Below are 23,846 nucleotides of genomic sequence, written 5' to 3' on the forward strand. Positions count from 1 at the left end.
TGAATAAATAAATATTAAAAAAAAAAGGATAAAAAAAATGTAGGATAGCCATACTATGGAATGGTATTCAGAAATTAAAAATAGGGGCTCCTGGGTAGCTCAGTCGGTTAAATGTCTGTCTGCCTTTGGCTCAGGTCATGATCCCAGGGTCCCAGGGTCCCAGGATCCAGCCCCGAGTGGACTCTCTGCTCAGCAGGGAGCCTGCTTCTCCCTCTCCCTCTGCTGCTCCCCCTACCTGTACTATCTCTGTCAAATAAATACAATTCTAAAAAAAAGAAAAAGAAATAAAAAATGAAGTACTGATACCTTCTACAACATGGAGGGACCTCAAAAATATTATTCTTAGAAAAAGAAGCCAGTCACAAAAGACCATATATTGTATGATTCCATTTATATGGAATGTCCAGAATAGGCAAATTTATAGAGACAAAAACTAGATTAGTGGTTACCATGGGCTGGAGGGAGGGGAGGATGGTGAATGGCTGCTAATAGATTTCTTTATGAGATAATGAAATGTTTCAAATTAAGACTATAATCATAGTTGTATAACTTTATGAATATACTAAATACAGTGGGTAAATATTATGGTATGTGAATTATATCTCAATAAAGCTGATTTTTTTAAAAAAATTTAAAGGCCCAGAAGAATATCATTTTAAAAAACTATCCTAAGCCATATCATTTATACACTGAAATTACAAAATATTGGCATTTCTCTAGTATTTAAATGATTCATAGGTACTATAAATGCTCAAAATTGGGACCATCTCAGAAAATATATGCTGCAATAAGATCTTTCCATGACATAGACATGAAAAAGGTGAAAACAAGTATATAGATGGCAAGTGGTTTTTCCAAAAGCCCCGCAAAAGTACATTTTTTTCTTTCCCCAATGCTGGGCCAGAATCTGTTTCCACATTCTTTGGTAGAAGTCCCCTCTTTGACCCCCATTAACTTATTAAATAGACACCAGTACACTTTAAGAAAAATAGTAATTTTCCAAAAGATATTTCTCTGTGTTTTATAATACGAAAATTCAAAGAGTATTCATGTATCTAAACATCAAGTCTTAAATCTTAACTATACACGATTTTTTATTTGTAAATTAGACCTCAAAAAGATGGGGGGGAGAAAATTCAAGAGAACAGTCAAGAGACCATACTAAAGTTATCCTCTCCTCATGCAGGACAATAGGCAGTAGTAGCTCCAAATACCTTTAAGCATAAGATACAGCTGCTCTGCAAGGTGACATTTTCAGCAGAGATGCAGAGAACTAGTAGTGCCAGAAATCATAGTCAGCCGGGCACACCTCCTCATACCATATAGAGATGAATTTAAACTGATACTCGTTTAGAGAGATGTATTCCACACATTTATTAACCTGTACATCCACAACCTACCTCCCCCTCCATCCAACCTCCATCCATCCATCTTTTCACTTGCCCAGACCCATATGGAGAAAAAGATTATCTCCTTAGAAAGAGTAGTGAACCAGAGGCTTTACACATCTGAGGGGCCTAAGCCACCACAAACATGCTATAATTTTACAAAGCAATGATATTTACTGTAAATGCCCTAGTGCTCTGGTGTCTGCCCTTACCACCTCACCGTCTTCCCTTATTACCTTATGAAAGCAAAAGAAATATAAAAGTATGTTATAAACCTTGAGCTAATCTAGCCTTTCAAAGATAACAATACACCTTTTCATGCAGAGCTGTTACCCAATATCTAGGTAGCCTTCTACTGAGTGTATTGCAGAGAAAAAAATAAACCTTTTTCTTCGCTGCAGAAAAATACTTCAGAAAACATAAACATTTTAAGGAACATTTGTACCCAGAGTCCCAGAGAATGAGTTCAGCCTAATTCAAGGCTCCAGCACCTAAAACTCCCAGCAGTCATGCACATAGGATTTCATCCACCTTTTCATTTCCTATCTATGGGAAGAATTAAAGGGTAAGTCATTCTGTCCCCTGTCTCTAGCGTGGACTGCACCTCAGCCACCTCTGATGTGCCCTGATCCATTTTCTAAACCCATAACAAAGGGGGTTTCTTCAATCATATATTCATGATGCTGTGTGTACACTTACATTCACAAGTGAGTTCCTGAACTTATCTCTCAAGCCCACCAAGGTCCCTTGGTGCCATCACTTGAAGGTGTGAATTATTTCCTCCCAGAGAGGTGGTAAGTAAAAAAGTATTCTTTCCAGATTTCACTAATAATAATCACTTGGGATTTTGACAGTCTTCAGGTGTTTTTAAAATTCCTAAAGATAAAACCAAATTTTTATGGGATCCTCTTCATAATCCCATATCGTAATCTTATTATTTAACCACACACACATACACACACACACACACACACACACACACACACACACACACCATTTTGCTAGTATAGACTATCCCCTCCTTGGAAAAGACCTGTGGCTCTACTATTTAACACATGGGAGGAAATGGGGGGGGGGGGGGGGAGCTGAGGCCCAAAGAAGGCATCCCCCATAGCACAGAAACAGAATTGCAAAGCACAGCTCTACAGAATCCCCTGTTACTCTAAAAGCCCCCACATTCCCACTCTTTGGTGGCTGTAAGCCCCAGGATGCTGGCATTAAAACAGTCTCTGAGAATCTCAACCCCGACATACTGTCTCCAGTTCTGCTTTATTGTTCCTCTCAGGCCGGCTGCTTACAAAATTATGTTTGTTCTCCCACTTCCTTTGTCAATACTTCCTCTAGCAGCCAAAACAAACACTCAGCAATACAGCAACACACCAATCCCAGAGCTGGAAATAAAGAATGAAAATGAAAACCTCTCAGCGCACATGTGGCCCAGGAACACAAAAGCTCAATTTCTGGGAGAAAAGAAAACAGCTATGCTCTGTATCCCTGTTTTTCTCCCCTCCTTCCTCACCCTCATCTTTCTTTCCCATCCCACACCAAAGAAACCCAGAGGGTTTCTTCAGCCTGGGATCCTTGCCAAGGGGTCAAGGACACTAGTTGATCCAAACTCACAGCCCTTCCGTCGCTGCTCTGAAGTTCACGTTTGTTCCAGTGGAGCTGGGTGGCTGGGCTCAAGGTCAGCCACACGAGAGCTTGTGTGTATTCCGGTGTTGGAAGCATTGCACTCCAGAAACCTCGCTCATCTAAGGTTTGACCTTTCCTCACAATGGCTCCACTGACTGGACTTCAGAAACTGTGATACGCTGTTTGAGAAGGAACACACTGTGCTAGGAAAAGGCTCTTCACTGGGAGGGAGTTGACCTCAATTCTGCTCAGTCTCCTCCACTGCCCCAACCTGGGTAAGACTGGGCATATCATTTGACCCAGGAGGCTTCTGCTTTAAATGGGGAAACCAAAATCTGACCTGACTAAAAGCAAAGCCAGGTCTCAGTGACATCTTGAGGTTCCTTCCAGCTGCAATAGCAATGATTCCTGGGCAGTCTAGACCAAGGATGGCAAACTTAATTGTCAAGGGGCAGGTGGCACAAATAGGTAACAACAGCTGGAGAACTTATGCTGCTTCTTCAGGGGCAGCCACTATTTAGCTCCAGCCAAATTTTGGCATTTGAGGGTATAGTCTTGGTTCTGCCAAAAATTCTCTATTTCAAGAGAAGACACTTTTTTTTATGTGAAATCTCCTGATTTCAAAATTTTGACATCTAATTTTAAATCTTCACAAGCCAAACAAAACAAGACTTCTAGCCCTCTCTACCTCTACCAGTTTGTAACCTTCTGTCTAGAAAGTGACTCTCAACTGCAAATGATCCAGTTCAGGGCAATATGGGAGAGTAGCCTTATGTCAAAATCTCCATGAAGGGCTTTTTCAAGCTCCTACTCATAACACACCTTTAGACACATATTTCCTCTCCCCAGTGCTTGCTTTTGTCCCTGAAAATTATCACATGACATGATGAGAGTATATTAAACATTGTGAATATTGTGGCAACAGAAAAAGATTGACAGCTATTAATAAAAAAGCAAGTCCTTATGTTCATTTGGACCATAGAGGTTTGCAGTGTTTTCATATACATTTTCACATCATCATCTCTTTTTAAAAAGGGGGTTGGGAAGTGGGAAGAAAATAGAAATGATAGCTCTGAGTAATTATATCACCTGCCCAAGGTCACATAGCTGCCAAATGATAAACATGGAATTCAATTCAAGGTCTTCCAACCTGGGACTCTTGAGAGGCCATGAATACCTACCTGTAGACCTCAAAGTAACAGTCCTTGCCCCAGTTACCTTCTTCTAGGCCCTGGTCCAGTCTTGCTGTGCTGGTATTCTTCCAAAATCTGACATAACTCTCCATCACCCAGAACTTTTGGAGCTCATGACACTACCACTCTGACCACAGCTGACTGGAAGAATATGCACCATTGCCAGACCATCACCTATAGTGAGGATAATGGTTTCTTCAAATGAAATGAATATTCCCGTGTGAACCTGAATATATATCTCATTTAAAATGAAGTCAGGAGACCAAAAGGGGGAGATGTCACACCCTAACATTCATGGTCAATTGCAGACCCCAGCAGAAGGAAGCCTACTTTATTACTCCAGCAGGAGAAAGGAAGAATTTCTCCCTCTCCAGTAACAAGCTTAGCCAATAAGAAAATACCAAAACTTGGCCAATGAGAAAACCATCACCACCCTGAACTCTTGCTTCCCTCCAACAAACTTCATTCAAAGCGGCCCTCCCAACTTCCTGCTTTTCTCTATAAAGTTATGCTTCTCTCCTTTGATTGCCAGATCTCCCAAGGTTTGCCATAGCTCATCCTGAATTGCATTATCTTTACTACTCACATATAAACCATGTCATTGGTAAAATAACTGGCTGCTTTACTTTTAAGGTTAACACCCACTATTGATCATCCTGGATAAGAAAGAAAAACAGAAAAGGAAAAGAATCCCCCTCTCTCTTGGGAAAGTAGGATCAGATTTTGAACATGAAGGAAGTGATCAATGAAACTACTGCTGGGGTAAGGTGGGCTGGCCCTTTCAACGTGACATGGCTGGGGCTGAGGAAGAAAGCAGTGAGGAACTCTCTGTACAAGGCATGGCCAATGGGCTCAGGAGTTGAGAAAGCCAACCTGAGGTTTAAAATTTGCCTTTTATTCATTTATGACCCCTCTGTTTTCCTCAGGCTTTCCATAAAATATTGTACATGCCATTATATTGCCTTACTTAACATCACTTATGTTTTAAAGAATTATAGGAGGGACACTGTACACATGTGAAATAAGTCAGGGAAAAAAGAAAACATGATACTGTCTACTGATTGCCCCTCCAGATCTGGTCTCCATCCTTCTCTATCTCTATGCCCTATGAAACTGAGTTATACAGACTATGTCTATTTGCTTCCTTTCTTCAGGCTTCTGGCTGAGTATATCCAAGGAGATCAGAGGGAGGGAAGGATGAACATGAGATTAGAGCAGTGTTTCCCCCAGTTCCTTCACCATAGGGTTGAGATGTACTGGCTACATCCATTGCCAAAAATCCCAGCTTCTGCCAGCATGGTCTTCTCCATTTGGCACATAACATTCTGGTCATTTCTCCCTTCCTTTGCCTCTTCATTATAGGAGTACTAATGGGAACCTAGTTCCCAGCTCTAGAGCGCTATACCCTATTGACCCTTTTGTAAGTTGGCCTTTTATTAAACTCTCTTTAAATACTAAAATGAATGTTTATCTGTTTCCTATGAGGGCTCTAACAACCACTTCATTGTTGTTGTTATTGTTAACTAAAAATATTAAGGAATAATTTCCACAGATTAAAAACACACAGATCTTAAGAGTCCAATTTAGTGACTCTTGATGATGCACACACCATGTGACTAACACCCTGGAAGATAAATGAAACTTCTATAATCAAAAATATACCTTCATGTTCCTTTCAGGGCCACTTCCTCCAATCCCAAAGAGGCAACCACTGGATAAAAACCACTTTCACAAAATAGAAAGAGGAACATCAATAACAAGATATGGCTGATTAAAATTGACATATAACAAATAGAAAGAATTCATAGAATTAATAAGTATCCTTTCTGGTCCTAAAATCTGGAGAAGGGAAGATAATAAATGATTTGACTTCCTAAAATCACCTAAAATAAAAGGCTCAGAGTTATTTTTTTTTTATTTTTTTTATTCATGACAGACACACAGAGAGAGAGAGAGAGAGAGAGAGAGGGAGAGAGGCAGAGACACAAGCAGAGGGAGAGAAGAAGGCTCCATGCAGGGAGCCTGAGGTGAAACTCGATCCTGGGCCTCCAGGATCACACCCCGAGCTGAAGGCGGTGCTAAACCGCTGGGCCACCAGGGCTGCCCTCAGAGTTATTTTTAATTGGGCATAATAGGTTAGGTAAACCTGAAGGCTACAGAACTTTAAGATACTTGATTTATACACAGATCATACATTATTTACCCTAGGACTCCATCACTGTGAAGTTAGAAGATTAAACTAGAGAAAGGAACCTGATAGAAAACATAATCTATAATTATCAGTGATATATAACTTGGCATGGAGCCTCTCTAACCAATGAAGACTACTGATCATGGAAGAATCCTGGAAGGTTAATGCAAATATATATACCTTCCTGAGGAATACTAAAGAGAGACCTCAGAGAAATTCAGCATATAGCCCAATGACATAGAGACCTGAAGGCAGTGGAAGCTATGACTAAACAGAAACCATGGGGTAAGCAGGAGAAAAAGGGATTATGTGGTATTGGAGCAGAATTAGAAAATGGCTGAGTCACCACAATGGTCAAGCACTGAATGTCTATTTCTAAGGGGATGAAATACAGAAATTGCTACAGCTACCCCAGCTATTGTTATTGATTTATCCTGAATAACACTCCCATTCTCTGTGAGGTCTGGATGGGTGGAAAGATGAGCTTTTTTCTTTTTTTTCCCATGTAACAAATTCCCAATAATTGAAGAAACTTGATTTATCCCTTTTCCTTACCAACTGAAAGAGACTAGCAAAGTGTAAGACTGAGAGAGATCATAGAACACAGGCCCAGGAATCATCAACTCTGTGTGGAAGAAACTAGTTTTATTTTCCTATTGTCTTCATAGTAAGTTTAGGTAGAAAGAAAACTCCAGCGAAGAGATTGCTGAGTCATTGGCTAGTCATGATTTCTACTCATGACCACCTTCCAAATAGGAACATTTGGCAACTTGTGGGAAGAGTTGCGGGGTCAGGGGGAGTTTGAAGTGAGGGCCAGAACATGTGCCTGAGGCTAGAATGTGGGTAGAGGTACCAGTGATTTCAAAAAGATTAACACACTAGCCTTTGAAAAGGTGACACAGATTAGAAATAAAATTTGAAAGACATAAAATACTTTGAGTAAATAAGAGGAGTCATTCATTAGAAAATATTGATGAATAGTGTGATATGGGATATGAAAACCAAGAAAGGAAGAAAGAAAGAAAAGGAAGGATGGATTGATTTCTACTCTTGGGTAGCTCACAGTATAATCTAACAATTATCCATTGATTTTACTATCAGCAACAACTGACAGGTAACCTGTGTGTGTGTGTGTGTGTGTGTGTGTGTGTGAATTAGGTAATCCATTAAACACATATAGCACATAAATACTCAGTAAATGGAAACAATTATCAGTGTTATTATTATTTAATTATAAGATCCTTTTGAATATAAGATCATTTTGAATATAAGATCCTCTGTCCGCTTCTCCTTGAGAGAATGCCCCTGGGGCAAACATCACTGGCTGCCGGCCTCTTCCATCTAGCCTAATAGAAGTTTGATTTTTGTCTGGGGGCAGGAATTTATCAAGACTGATCTTCTAATGCAAAGCCCTCCCAGCCATTCTCTTCTCCTCTGCAACTTTTCCATTTCCCAAGACCCTTTACAGCTAAGAGTTACCATGTGATGCAAATCTGGCCAATGAGATGTCAGAGCATGTCTGCTGGTGAGGGAGGAGGGGGGAGGGGGAGGGGGAGGAGGGGGGGGGGGGGGAGGAGGGGGAGGGGGAGGAGGGGGGAGGGGGAGGGGGAAGGAGAGGGGGAGGGGAGGGGTCTTTTCCCTCCTTGATGAAAAGAGCCTTAAAAGAGAAAGACTTCTGCTCTTTCTCTTTCCAGGTATTAGGGCTTGATATCAGAAGCTATAGGCATCTTGTGACCATGAAATGACAAGCACAAGAAGGAATGCCAGTGTGTTGAAGAATACCCATGAGGGGCAGCCCGGGTGGCTCCGCGGTTTAGCGCCGCCTGCAGCCCAGGGCGTGATCCTGGAGACCCGGGATCGAGTCCCACAGCCTGTCCCTGCATGGAACCTACTTCTCCCTCCTCCTGTGTCTCTGCCTCTCTCTCTCTGTGTGTCTCTCATGAATAAATAAATAAAATCAGGAAAGGAAAGGGAAAGGGAAGGAAAGGAATACCCACGAGGTAAAAGGCCAGAAAGAGCCTGGATCCCTGATGCATTTTTAATCCTCTGAACAATGCCTAACCTCCCGTATCCTTGCTAAGTAACTAGTAAATGCCCTTACAATTCAGCCCTTCCTCAATAGGTTACTCTGTCGTTTACAGCTATTATATTTTCATGATCTTTAAGAAACAGTGTCCCTGCATTAATATCTTCCATCTAGAGTTGTACTGCCCAATCCAGCAAGCACTAGACACATGCAGCTATTACTGAGCAACTGAACAGTACAGAGTTCAAACTAGGATGTTGTGTAAGTGCCTGGCTTCAAAGACAGTACAAAAGGCAGGGGGAGAGGAAGAAAGATAAAATATTTTGTTAACAATTTGTTATTAATGAAATAATACTTTGGGTATATTAGATTAAATAAAATGCACTATTAAAATTAATTTTACCTGTTTGCTTTTTTAATGCAGCTGTTAGAAACTTTAAAATATGTATGTGGTTCATTTTGTATTTCTATTGGACAGCACTGTCTAGAATCGAAAGGCAGAGCCACAGAGTATTTAGTTCTACTAGGAAAGTAGAAGAGGAAGGAAGAGATACTAGGACATGGTAGTGGTGGCTCACTCCATGAGATGGCACCAATGAAGCTTCTTCACATTTTCTACATTTCTATGTTGACTTTTATTTCTATGCATTTGGAAAACAAAATCAGAACTTGTACTTCATAATGTACATAGTTGATTTATCTCACGTTAGTCCTTTCTTTCACTTTTCCAACATTTACAATGTTTTTCCTCTCAATGGTTGAAGGGACATATGCCCACCTCTTCATAAATTCTCCACTAGGATGCTACATTAAGCTCACAGGTCAAAACTACACCACCTGAAAAAGTAGAACATCTTTCCATCTCCACTACCCTAAGTCTCTTCCACCTTGGTCTCCTGATGCTCTCTGCATTCTTGATGATTCCTGTGATGTTCTACCCTAGGCTTGACCCCACATCGAGTTCCAAGTTTACATCATCAGAATTCTATCTCTTCACTGCAGCTGATCTCAGTTAAGTATACAAAAGCGATAACCAAACTGAAGGTGCAAAAATTCCCCTCAGGCATCTTTGCATTCTGCATTTTTAAAACAGATATCAGGTTAACCCAAATGATTTGCTCGTTGTTCATGTCACAGCTAAGGCAAAGCTACACAAGAGAGTGTAAATGGTTTGGCACAGTCGGTCATTTCCATCAGCTGAAATGAGATCAGGTAAGCTTTTACCCCTATGCATGATGCTTTTTCTGCTCATGAAAATGAGTGCCCATGCTTAATTTCCCCTGTCTTAGACCATGCAGTTTACTATAACAAAAATACCATAGACTGGTGGCTTAAAAACAACACAAATTTATTTCTTGCAATTTTGGAGGCTGGGAAACCCCAGAACGAGGCACCAGAAAACTCAGTGTCTGGGGAGAACCTGCTTCCTAGCTAATAGATGACTATCTTACTGCTGTGACTACACATAGAAAAGGGGCAAGGGAGTTCTCTGGGGTCTCTTTTATAAGGGTTCTTATACTTGAAAGTCCTCATGACCTAATATCCTTCCAAAAGACTCCATCTCCAAATAATACCACATTGGGAAGTAGGTTTCAACATATGAAATTCAGGGACATGAACATTTAGTCTATGGTGCCCTCCCAAGCCACACACTTGTGTAACAAAAGGATAAGTGCTGGCTTTTTTCATGTCATTTAGACCCATCTCTAACTGTAACAAGTACACACAGGAAAATTCTTTTCCTGAAGTTAAGTGTTTATAAAATTTGGGAGGAAATAAGAAATCAGCTGAAAACTAGGTTCCAGGTTTGAATCCAAAAAACATTAAAATTTAATAGCTTACTAATAAGGACAAGGGCAGCAAATGGGAGGGAAAATTTTCCAAAGGACTAGAGAAATACAGATAGTGTTCAGTTTAAGATCCCCTGCTGTTCCTATCAACAACATGAAATCCAGTCGACAATTTCAGCAGCATATACAATACAACTAATCAGAAAAATATGCAAGCAGTTGAGCAGCTGTCTTCTAGACAACCCTTTAATATGTGGATCTGGAAAGCATCCCAAATTCTGGGGCAAAACCAAATCAATCAAAAAGCCATTAGGGTTATCTTACCATATGTCAACAAGGCAATACTATTTTCAAAAAGTAACATCCTTTGGATCCAAAAAGAGGTCTCTTGAGTTTCCTTTTATTTAAGAGAAAAGCCACTGGACCTGGAATCATCAGTTCTGCCTCACTAACTCCACTAGTCTTGCACAAATCATTTCACCTTTCCAAAAGACCAACTGTAGTCCAAGGTCTCATCTAACCCTAACATTTGGTGATTTGATTTTACTGAATAATTTTCTAACTTGTGCTAATAGCTATTCATTTTAATTTGAGGAAGAATAAAGAAAAGATGAGTTTACATTTTTATGCCTAGCCTATCTAAGATCTATCTAGAAGGATCTATACCACAATGTTCAGTTTTTCCATCAAGCTGATGGTACTGAAGATGAATTGTTTTTTCCTCACATGTGTGAAGATGTCTTTACTGAATACTGAGATGATGAAAGGGATTTGTACCTGTGTAGTAAAGAATTTAGCCTTGCTCAAAGAAAACATCTGGTCCATGCCTTTGGCTTCAGAGGTAATCTCTGGGCCCTCCAGATAGGAGTGTCTTTGTCCGAAGCCTTGGGTCATACTGGATAGCTAACTGTGATTTAGGACAGGGGGTGGCCCCACTCAAATAGCCTTGGGGTAAGAGGAGAGACTGGCAAAAGACTAACATTGTGATTTAGGGTGGGGGCTTCGGGTTATCAGATGAGCTAGAGACTGAGATCAACCATGTGGTCATACCCATTAAAAAAAAAAAAAGTTAAAAACTGGACACTGAGGCTCACATGAGTTTCTTTGGTTGGCACTGTTTTGTGTATACTATCACAGATCAATGCCAGCCAAGTGATGTGTCTCAACTCCACAGGGAGAGGACAACAGAAGCTTTGTATGTGGTACTTCTAGAATCTGCCATATGAGCTTCCTCCCTTGGTTGATTTTAATCTGTAATAAGCCAGAACGATGAATATAATAACTTCCATTGAGTTCTGAGTCCTCACAAATTATCAAATCTGAAGATGGTTTTTGGGATCCTCCAAACTTGCAGTTGGTATCAGATGGGAGGACAGCCATGGGGACATGTCCTCTATTTTATTGTTGGCCTAAATTCTCTATACTATCATGGCAATGGAAAAAAAAAATAAAATTTAAGATAGAGATTCTTCTTCCTAAAAATCTTTAACCATTTCTAACAAACCAGCCAATAGCTTCCCAACATGGTCAGTCTTTATTCTTTTCCTTTCTTTTCTATCATTCTATACCATGTCTCTACTCTTCTCCTCCAAATAAATTATTTATTTTTTATGAAAGTCACCTTTCTTCTTCCTCTTGACTGATTCTTACATATCCATTTCACTGGCATTTCACTTTCCTATTAAGTGTTATCTTTGGGCACCTAGATGGCTCAGTCAGTTAAGCATCTGCCTTTGGCTCAGGTCGTGATTCTAGGGTCCTGGGATCGAGTCCCACATCAGGGTCTCTGCTTAGCAGGGAGTCTGTTTCTCCATCTGCCTCTCTCCCCTGATTGTGATCTCTCTCTCTCTCTCTCTCAAATAAATAAAATCTTCTTTAAAAAGGAGTTATTTGTATTCTAATTGTTTATGTGTACATTCAAAATGTTCTATTATGAATATATATATTTAATATTTTTAAAGATTTATTTATTTGAGAGAGAGTGAGCATGCAAACAGAAGGGGCACAGAGGGAAAGAGAGAATCTCAAGTAGACTCTACACTAAGCACATAGCCTGACACAGAGTTCAATCCCACAATCCTGAGATCACCACCTGAGCCGAAACCAAGAGTTGATGCTCAACCAACGGAGACACCCAGGTATGTATGTATGTATTTTTTAAATAAAATAATAACCTCTCTAAAACACGTTTTCTAGTCTTGACACAGATTCACATACAAAAATAAAACTGTCCAGTCAGAACAATTAATTGAAAGCAATGCATGTTTGTCACCTTTTTCCAATTGTTGACCTTCCAATATAACTTACAATCCCCCAAATTTTGTCCTTTTCCAAAATTTTCTTTAAGCAGTGCTTGAGAAGCCCTTTGCAGTCTTCTCTGTATCTGTTGTCTTCTGTTTTTTATTCTCTATGCTCTCCTAAGTAAATCTTGCTGTCCTATCTACTTTTCCCAATTCTCACAAAATACCACTTATGTCTTATAAGTGAAAATCAAAACCATCTACACATACACAGCATACTGTTTAGTATGACTCTAATATTCTGTTTATCAATATAACTTTATTATTCCAGAAAACCTTCCCCCAAAATAAAAGTTACAAATATTACTCTTCATTCCAGTAACTTTCTGAAAGATGAATCAATTCTTTAATAAAAAGTATTAGAGTATATACGCTTAGACTCTTGAGCTCCCTTTTCAAAAGCTTCACCTTATTGATGTCCACCAATCGTAGACTAGTATCTTATGATTGTTATCCACTCCAACCAAGCCCCTGCACTGAAAGTCCCTGCATCTTCACCTAGGTATGTCTTCAAAATCTCAACAGATATCCTAACTTTGCCCTTCCTCTCCTGAGGTTCTATTAAGACTACCAAGGCTATGTTCTCCCTCACCATGGTAAGAACAAACTCAGCTTTGTGCTATCAGAGGTAGTTCTGGTGACATTTTAGGAAGCCAGTATTTGACATAAGTCCCAGGAGTAAAGATAAAGTAGGAAACCATAATTTTCCTTTGTGATTGAGTGTTTATGTGTGTACTTTTGGTGGAGGGGACAGTAAGAAAATGTATTGCACTGCAGACAAGAAGAGAAAGAAATATGCAGATGTATGCTACTTTAAAATTTAAAACAGATTTCCACAACCAATATCTCATTTGACCATTATGACAATGCTATGTGGTAGACAGGGCCTTACTGTAAAAATAGAGACACTATTAGGATCCTTATTCTGAAGAAAGAGACACCAGGCTTATCAAGGTTAAATGAGCTTAAGGTTTGGGACACATAACATGAAACAGAGGAAAATTCTAAGGGTCAGCAAACTGCATCCTATAGATCCAAATCTAGCCCATGCCCTGTGTATGCAAGTAAAATTATATTGGAACACAGCCACATCTATTTCTTTGCAAAAATGTCAATGGCTATTTTAGTGTTACAACAGTATTGGTGAATATTTCAGACAGAGACCATATGACCTGCAAAGCCTAACATATTTATACGTTTACTAACCTCCACTTTAAAGCAAGACACCACAAAATTAACTCCCAAGTAAATGGGATAAAATGATTAAATACCAAAGGCCTTGAAGATGTTAATCAGGAAGTTCTTTATCAGGCAAAGGAATATTTGATAATATAAAGTGATAAGTTGCTAGGTTCTAAGGTTTCTAAATAGTAAAGAGTCTTTCTGGGTAGTTCTCAGCTCACATCCAGATTACATTGATATTATGAATTGAAATTGTATTGGTAAAGAAGGATCATTCAGCCAGTACTGCAGGTATCTATGCAGCTGCAAATAGGAACATAAATAGCTACAGTAATAAAAATATTGTCAATGAAATTTGAACTTTAAAGATTTGGAGCATCAGAAAATATTAAGAAAGTTCTCTATAATCACTGAGTAAGCAATAACTGAGAAAGGAAACCAGTCTGACATGAGCAGGCATGAATTCTCAGGAAAAAACATCCATAGCTTAGTGGGTCACAGTCAGTATTCCTGAAACTCACAGAATGAGTTACATCTGCTTTCTTATTTTTCCTCTGCAGCCTGAACTTTAGCCTCTGCACTGATCTCCTTGCTTCCAGGTTGCTCCCCTATAGTCTTCTCTCCAAATAAATGGTCCTTTTACAACATCACTTATATCATGTTACTACTTTGCTTAAAACTCTCCAACTCTTAACATTTTACCAGAGGAAGATTTTACCTGAAGCTAATAAAGCTGATTCAGGGCCCTCACTTGCACATAGCCCTTCTGAGGCCCTGGAAATATATTCACAAATTTTATTTAATTTAGGGATGCCTGGGTGGTTCAACGGTTGGGCGTCTGGCTTCAGCTTCACATAAGGGCATGGTTCCAGGGACCCAGGATCAAGTCCCACGTCGGGCTCCCTGCATGGAGCCTGCTCCTCCCTCTGCCTGTGTCTCTGGCTCTCTCTCTCTCTCTCTGTCTTAAAAACAAAATCTTAAAAACAAAAAAGAGGTTTACCCTTCCTGATATGATATATCCTTCCTGGTTATGAGAGCTGGGAAGGCAAAGAGATTTTTTTTTGCCTCTGCTGTTTCTCACTATCTTCAGTTCAAAATAATCCTATGCCAAAGTAGCATATTTGGGGGCAGCATATTCTGATCTCCTACATTGGTATTTGTCACTGCTTTAAAACTGGTAGTTTTTTGTAACTTTCATTTCTATTCCCAATCGTCTTTAGGTTTGTACCTAATGTTGTATTCCTTTATGTATAGAAGGCCCATAAGATTGTAAAATTTCAAACTCCACAATCTTGGATATACCCTTCACTCCCAGAGTTAAATATGATGCCCTTGGTTATGGTTCTGCTATTCTTTGACTCATTTTCAGCCTTTCCACCCTATTGCTCCATTCAAGCCACTAGAGCCACTTGATAATTCTGGGTCACACTCAATACATTCCTGCCACAGGAATTTTGCACTGACTATTTCTTCTGTCTAAAATGCTCTTTCCCTAAATATCACCATGACTTTTCTCCTACTTTTCTTCAGGGCGCTGCCAAAGTATGGCCTTCACAGAGCAGACTTCTCTGATGACCCTTAGAAAACAGCACTGCCCTCCAACTCCCATCACTTTTTATCATCTTTCCTTGCCTTATTTTCTTAACAACTAGCACCACTTAGTGCTTTAAATAGCTATTTGTTGATTACCAATTTACCCAAGTAGAATGTAAACTTCAATACAGACTCTTATTCACTATAGTATCCCTTGGCCTAGAGTAATTTCTGGCTCATAGTTAGTTCTTTAAAATTATTTGTTAGTGAGTAAATAAATGAACAAAAGAATAAATGAGTGAATCCCTGAATTTAAAGGAATTAGGAGGATATATAAGACCAGATTATAGCCTATCATATTTTGTTTGTAATTTGCTATATATATTTCATAGTTTGATAAAAGATATCTTATTCATTGGAGAACAGAATTTTAGCTCTTTTCAAGCAAACCTTATAGTTGTATAAAAAGAGGCCAAAATAAAGAATCTGTTCAAGCATTACTGAGGGCACATAATTAAGCCATGTACACACAGAGCTCTTTCTGAGAAGGTAAACCAGGTGAGTTATACTTTTACCAATTAGCCCTGATTGAGGCCCATTCCTACTGATTGATAACATTCCTTTCACAATATCCTAACCTTGTAGTATAAACTGCCTTTTCAATATGGCGTTAAAACTATGATGTTCTATCTTCTTCTTTTGGTCCAGATATATCTTCTCATAGCCTGGAAATTTTCTCTAAAGAATAGGTTATCTACCTCAAACACATCTAATACACAGTGGTGGGAAAAGACTAATAGTTAATACTAGCATATGCTTTATCTTATTGGAAAGAAATAGTGAAAAATGCTCTCAATGGAGAAATTTCCCTGGTTAGGCAATCTGTCCTTAGTTCTGTTTGTGAAAATTTCTCTATTTGTGCTTCCATTAGCCTCTGGTTCCTCCCTCTAGTGATATTCTTTCATCATTGTTTTCAATCCCCATGCCTGAGATGGGCATTCAGGAGAAAGTTCTCTAATTTTGGCAGCCGCTGCATGTTATCACAAGTTCAGACACATAAGGATTGCCTTCGAGTCTCAACAATTATATGCAGTTGATGAGGCTTGCATTAACTTTAACAATAAAGTTCCTTTCAAAAACTTGATAGATTCAGTCGATTTGCTTCTGGTCAATTCCTTGCATTAGAAACCACAGCTAAAGATTTTGTCTAGACATAGTCTTTGAGGCTAAGAATTTTTATCTCCCTACTGCTAGATCCTGTGTTCTTCCAAATCCTTTGGCATTTCACACACATAATCAGGTCTTTGTGGTAAGACACTCCAGTTTTATCAGTCTTAAGGGTGCCACTTTCTCGCCTCTGCTTGTTTTAACTTGAAGTACCAAAGACAGCTTCTCCAACCCTAAACTACAGAACTCTGCTCATTGAGATTGGAGGTCACAGTGAGTACCTTTCTAAGCAAAACTCTTCCTTTCTGCTAAAAGATGAGCTATCTAGCTTAAGTTTGCCTTTCCAAATAGGGCTTTTTTGTTAACAACCACTAAAAAAAGCCAATACACATAAACATCCTGAATTTTTCCTTCTATTTCCCATGCCACTACAACCTCTGTCAACATGTGGTCTGCATTCTAAGATATATCAGGCAACTAGTTACTTAAATGTTTTGCCACGTCGAAAGTTTCCAGCTTAAGATAGCTGGGTCCTCAAAGCCCACTCTAACCTCTTAAAGGGTGTTACTTGCAACACTCCACTTTCATGACCCAAATTCCATATTAGTTATATATGATTTTGATTTAAAATCTTAAAAACTCAATCGACATAGTTTATAGTTTAAACAAATAAAAACGGGGCAGCCCCAGTGGCGCAGTGGTTTAGCGCCGCCTGTAGCCCAGGGCGTGATCCTGGAGACCCTGCATCGAGTCCCACATCAGGCTCTCTGTATGGTGCCTGCTCCTCCCTCTGCCTGTGTCTCTGCCTCTCTCTCTCTCTCTGTCTCTATGAATAAATAAATAAAATCTTTTAAAAAATAAAATAAAAATTACTTTTCTCATATAAGAAATCTAGATGTAAGTAGTGGCATGGCTTCAAAGGCATCAAGGCCTGAATCGGCATCTCTGTGATCCTTTCACCCTGACTGCAGCAAATCACAACACATTCAAAGGCAGGCAGCCGATAGCAGTGTCAGGCCAAATACTTCTTTTCAGCTTCTGCTTTTTGTATCAAGTAAAATCCTTCCCAAAGCCCTCCAACAGTCTTCTACTTAAATTACATTGGCCAGAATTAGATCATAAGCCTGCTTGCCTGGAGACCCTTGGCTGGGTCTACCTTGAATGAAATCAAAGGATGTCTAAGGGGGAAAAATGGGGGTCCTGGTAGCAAAGAAGGCTAGGTAATGATTTGGGTAGTCAACCAACAGTGTCTGTCACAGTACTGGTCCCAACAAAGTTGGCAAGAGCCTCCAGTGGAAATTTTAAAAATTAAAAATAAATTCAACCTTCTCCAACCTTTACTCATGCCATTTGCAAATTGCATAGTGCAACTATAGGCTGCACCTATAACTCCTAAAACAAGCTATATTAGTTTTCTACTGCTACATAACAAATTATCACAAATTTAAATTAAAACAACACTCACTTATCATCTCACAGTTGTGTAGGTCAGCAGTCCAAGTGGTCTTGATTGGTTTTTCTGCATAAGGTTTCACAAGGCTAAAATCAAGGTTGGACTCTAGGGAAGAACCCACTTATAGGTTCATTCATGTTGTTGGTAGAATTCAGTGCTCCACCCTTTTAGACTGAGGTCTCTGTCTCCTTGCTGACTATCAGCTCAGGGTTGCTCTCAGCAACTAAAAATTGATCTCTGGTCCTTACATGTGACCTCTTCCATCTTCAAAGCCAACAATGACATGTCAAATCCTGCTTTTGCTTCTAAATTTTGACTTTCTTTTCTGCTACCAGCTGGAGAAAAACTCTTAAATGGTAACAGGCTAGATCAAGCCCACACTGATAATTTCCCTATTTTATAGTCTGATGATTAATAACATTAGTTACATCTGCAAAATATCTTTCTCCACGTAAAGTAATATAATCACCAGGGTAACTCCAGGGGGGCAAAGGTCAAAGGAGCTATCCTGGAATTCCGCCTACCACACAAGCTGTCACAGCAGCAATTCTGAAAAAAAAAATTACTTATGACTGCTCCCATTTACTAGAAATGAATTATCTTATTACCTAATTTTAATAATATTGTGTCTCAAAAAAAGGTATCTATTCTTGAAAACTACAAAAGAAAGCTGAATAAAGAATAAGTGCTTCTGCAAAGCAGGTGATGTTTTAACATCGCAGAAGTTAGGGAATAAAAGATTTAAACATATGTTAAAAAGAATTTGATGGGGCCCCTGGATGGCTCAGAGATGAGCATCTGCCTTCGCTCAGGGCATGATTTTGGGAACCCAGATCAAGTCCCACAGCAGGCTCCCCAAAGGGAGCTTCTCCCTCTGCCAGTGTCTCTGCCTCTCTCTGTGTCTCTCATGAATAAATAAATAAAATCTTTAAAAAAAATTGGGGAAGTGTTTCTATGTAAGTTGAATGTTTTCTCAAAATAATACTATTAAAAAATAATAATAATATTCAGTTAGGAGAGTCACAAAATTACGAAAGATCATTTCAATACATTTAAGTGTTTCATTTCATTTGTGTAAGTCCCCTAGTTCGAAAGGAGACACATAGTGTTTATAAACAGAAAATCAGACGTCTCTTAGATCACAATTAAGTGTAAACAAATATTTAAAGATTATCAATCTAAGAAGGCGGAGGAGTAGGGAGCGCACCGCCCGGCCCCACCGGCTCACCGGGGGACTCGCAGGGCGCCCTGAGCCGCTACCAAGTCGACCTGGGGTTTGAAGAGAGAACGCCCGGGCCGCGGCGGAGAGGACGTCTGGCTGCTAACGAGACGGAAAGGCCGACAGCACGGAGGGCCCGGGCGGGGGAGGCCCCGAGGCCCCGAGGCCCCGAGGCGCTGGGCGGCGGCGAGCGCGAGCGCGAGCGCGGGGCCTGCGCAGGAAAGCCCCGCCCCGGAAGCGGAACTCGAAGCTCGGCGCCGGGACTTCCGGGCGGGAAAGCGCTGAGCAGGGGCCGCGGGCGGGAGCGCGGGCGGGAGCGCGGGCGGGAGCGCGGGCGGGAGCGCGGGCGGGAGCGCGGGCGGGAGCGCGGGCGGGAGCGCGGGCGGGAGCGCGGGCGGGCGGGGAGCCTCCGGGCCCGGGGCCGCCATGCGGGGAGGGCGCCCGCCCGGGGTCGGGGTCAAGGGCCGGAGCGCACAGCCCACGGGGCCTGGGGAGACGCCGCTCGGGGATCCCGTGGTCCCCAGGCCGGGCGGGGAGGCCACGGGGCCGGGGCCAGGCAGGGAGGGCGCGGGACGGGGAGGCCTCTCCCGCCGCGGGGACGGGGGGAGGCAGGGAGGGCCCTGGGCGCCGGGCCGCGGCCCCCCAGGCTGTGCAGAGCAGCACCCCCGTGCCGCCCCGGGAGCCCCTAGGCCGGTGGGGCCGGGAGCTGTGCTAGTTCCCCGGGCGGAGCTGACTCCAGAGCCGGAGACCTGGCCGCGGTGGGGCTGTTCCTCCTGGTTCCCCTGGTCACCGGGAGGGGCGGGGCCTCCGGGGAGGAGGCCTCAGGGGCAACAGCTCACCTGAGCCCGGCACCTGGGGCGGGGGGTGGGGGGGGCATCTCCCCAGGTGGACACACCTGAGAGTCGGCACAGCAGACCCTCCCCCAGAAGACCCGCTGGAAGGACGGGGAAGAGCAAGTTCTTGACCCCGCAGCACTGGAAAGCTCCAGGACCGAGGGAATGCCAAGGGAATATAGTATATAGAACTAGAGGGTCCCCCCACAACCCTTTTGTTGGTTTTTTTTTTTTTTTTAAGATTTTTTATTTATTCCTGACACACATAGAGAGAGAGAGAGGCAGAGACACAGGCAGAGGGAGAAGCAAGCTCCATGCAGGGAGCCCACCTGGGACTCGATCCCAGGACTCCAGGGTCGTGTCCTGGGCCAAAGGCAGGTGCCAAACCGCTGAGCCACCCAGGGATTTCCCCCGCCCCTTTTTTTTTCCGTTTTTCCATTACAACTCTTTTATATGAGACTAAAAATTTCCAGTATTTTTTCTAGTTTCCCACCTTAACTACAATATTTTACCAGCTCTTCATTTTTAAGTTTTTTCCTTTTGAATTTCATATTTCTCAATTACAAGTCTTAGAGTTTTCATTTCTGGATTCCCTTCAACATATTCAATTTAACTTGGGGAGATATATGAGATATGGGTTTTTGTTTTGTGTTTTTTGTTTTTTCTGCCTCGTTTTGTTCTACAATGGTGTAAGTTAATACCTTCTAAAACATGACCAGCATGCACCCAGAACCAAGTGGTATACCGTACCAGTTCATTCTGTGAGATTATATTCTCTCTTCATTCCCATTCTGCCCCACTCGTTTATCTTGTTCATGTTTTGGTGGTCAATATTGGGGCTCTCTACAAGTATTGCTGGTTTATATATATTTGGGATTGAGCATCTTCTAATATACAGAACAAATTACATTCAGAACCAAGAGGATCAGCCTCTAGGATCCCTCAGGTAGACTACATTCTCCCTCCACTACCACTTCCTCACCACCACCATGCCCCAGTCCCTGCTTTCTTTTTATTTTTTTTCTTTTTCCTCTTTAATTTTTTTCTTTTATTCTTTTTCTTTTTTTTTTCTTCTTTGCGGTTTTTGACCTTTTATTTTTTACTACTTTGTTTTAAAATTTGTTTTTGACTTTAGTGGTCCTTTTATTTTGTTCTGATTTTTTTTTTAAGATTTTATTTATTTCTTCATGAGAGACACAGAGAGAGAGGCAGAGACACAGGCAGAGGGAGAAGCAGGCTCCATGCAGGGGGCCCAACGTGGGACTCCATCCCAGGTCTCTGGGATCAGGCCCTGGGTTGAAGGCAGGTGCTAAACCACTGAGCCACCTGGGCTGCCCCTGTTCTGATCTTTGTTTTCATTTTCTGGTCTCTGACCTCATCAGAATCACCTAGGGTGGAATTTACTTGGGTCATGGTTGATATTTTTGATTCAGCCCGCTCATAAATCCACTCTGCACTGAACAAAATGACTAGAAGGAAGAATTCACCACAAGAGAAAGAATCAGAAACAGTGCTCTCTGCCACAGAGTTACAGAATATGGATTTCAATTTGATGTCAGAAAGCCAATTCAGAAGCATAATTATAAAGCTACTGGTGGCTCTGGAAAAAAGCATAAAGGACTCTAGAGACTTCGTTACTGCAGAATTTAGATCTAATCAGGCTGAAAATAAAAATAAATTAAATGAGATGCAATCCAAACTGGGTTAATGAGGTGGAAGAAAGAGTGAGAAACATAGAAGACAAGTTGATGGCAAGGAAGGAAGCTGAGGAAAAAAGGAGAAAACAAGACCATGAGGAAAGGCTAAGCGAAATAAATGATAGCCTGAGAAGGAAGAATCTATGTATAATTAGGGTTCCAGAAAACACTGAGAGGGCCAGAGGGCAAGAAAGTATATTTAAACAAATCATAGCTAAGAACTTCCCTAATTTAGGGAGGGAAACAGACATTCAGATCCAGGAGATATAGAGGTTTCCTCCACACACCCCCGCCCCTGCCTAAATCAATAAAAACCACTCAACACCTCGACATTTAATAGTCAAACTTACAAATTCCAAAGATAAAGAGAAAATCCTTAAAGGAGCAAGAGACAATAGATTCTTAACTTATATGGGGGAAAATATCAGATTCACAGCAGATCTCTCCACAGAGCCCTGGCAGGCCAGAAAGGGCTGGCAGGATATATGCAGGGTCCTAAATGAGAAGAACATGCAGCCAAGAATACTTTATCCAGCAAGGCAGTCATTCAGAATAGAAGGAGAGATAAGAGCTTCCAGGATAGGCAGAAACTGAAAGAATATGTGACCACCAAACCAGTTCTGCAAGAAATATTAAGGGGGACCCTGTAAAAGAAAGAGGAAACCCAAAGAAATAATCCACAGAAACAGGGACTGAATAGGTATTCGATGGCAGTAAATTCCTATCTTTCAATAGTTACTCCGAATGTGAATGGGCTAAATGACCCCATCAAAAGACGTAAGGTATCAGACTGGATAAAAAAGCAAGACCCATCTATTTGCTGTCTACAAGAGACTCACTTTAGACGTAAGGACACCTCCAGCCTGAAAATGAAAGGTTGGAGAACCATTTACCATTCAAATGGTCCTCAAAAGAAAGCTAGGGTAGCAATCCTCATATCAAATAGATTAAAGTTTATCCCCAAGACTAGTAAGATGTGAAGAGGGACACTGTATCATAGTTAAAGGGTCTATCCAACAAGAAGACCTAACAATCATGAATATGTATGCCCCTAGTGTGGGAGCTACAAAGTATATCAATCAATTGATAACCAAAGTAAAGACATACTTAGATAATAATACACTAACAGTAGGAGGCTTCAACATGGCACTTTCTGCAAATGACAGATATTTTAAGCAGAACATCACCAAAGAAACAAGGGCCTTAAATGATACACAGGACCAGATGGATTTCATAGATATATACAGAACTTTACATCCAAACGGAACTGAATACACATTCTTCTCAAGTACACATGGAACTTTCTCCAGAATAGACCACATACTGGTCTCTGTCCTCTGCATATTTTCAGACCACAGTACTTTGAAACTAGAACTCATTCCCAAGAAGAAATTTAGAAGAAACTCAAATACATGGAAGTTAAGGAGCATCCTGCTAAAAGATGAATGGGTCAACGAGGAAATTAGAGAAGAATTTAAAAGATTCATGGAAACTAATGAAAATGAAGATACAACAGTTCAAAATTTTTGGGATGCAGCAAAGTGGTCCTAAGAAGGAAATACATCACAATACAAGCATCCCTCAAAAAAACTGGAAAAAACTCAAATACACAAGCTAACCAGCTAAACTCCCACTTAAAGGAATTGGAGAAAGAACAGTAAGTAAAACCTACTTCGAGAATCAGAGTGAGTTCTTTGAAAGAACTGGTAAGATAGATAAACCACTACCTAACCTTAAAAAGAAAAAAGAAAAGACTCAAATTAATAAAATCATGAATGAAAGAGGAGAGATCACAACCAATACCAAGGAAATACAAACAATTTTTAAAATGTATTATGAACAGCTATATGTCAACAAATTAGGCAATCTAGAAGAAATGGATGCATTTCTGGACCACAAATTACCAAAACTGGAACAGGAAGAAATAGAAAACCTGAACAGGCCAATAACCAGAGAGGAAATTGAAACAATCATCAAAAACCTCCCAAGACACAAAAGTCCAGGGCCAGATGGTTTCCCAGGGGAATTCTATCAAACGTTTAAAGAAGAAAAAAAAAAAAAAAAAAAAAAAATATATATATATATATATATATATAATAAAAAATAAAAAATAAAGAAGAAATAATACCTATTCTTCTAAAGCTGTTCCAAAAGATAGAAAGAGACAGAATATTTCCAAATTCATTTTATGAGGCCAGCATCACCTTGATTCCAAAACAAGACAAAGACCCCACCAAAAAGG

The 23,846-nt window shown here is 40.7% G+C and overlaps 1 protein-coding gene across 1 annotated transcript in view; it reads right to left on the reverse strand.

Annotated features, from left to right (window-relative positions):
• The window catches only part of LOC111093264 (translation initiation factor IF-2-like), a 185,743-nt gene extending 166,241 nt beyond the window's left edge, over positions 1–19,502 (reverse strand). The window contains exons 1-2 of the mRNA XM_038581101.1: positions 19,084–19,502; positions 17,868–17,941 (exon numbers count right to left, since the gene is read on the reverse strand). Of these exons, the coding sequence (XP_038437029.1) occupies positions 17,868–17,941; positions 19,084–19,502 (493 nt within the window). The remainder of the gene's footprint in view (positions 1–17,867; positions 17,942–19,083) is intronic.
• Positions 19,503–23,846: the final 4,344 nt, after the last annotated feature.

The sequence above is a fragment of the Canis lupus genome, chromosome 30 (genome assembly GCF_011100685.1).
Source record: "Canis lupus familiaris isolate Mischka breed German Shepherd chromosome 30, alternate assembly UU_Cfam_GSD_1.0, whole genome shotgun sequence".
Lineage (NCBI taxonomy): Eukaryota > Metazoa > Chordata > Mammalia > Carnivora > Canidae > Canis > Canis lupus.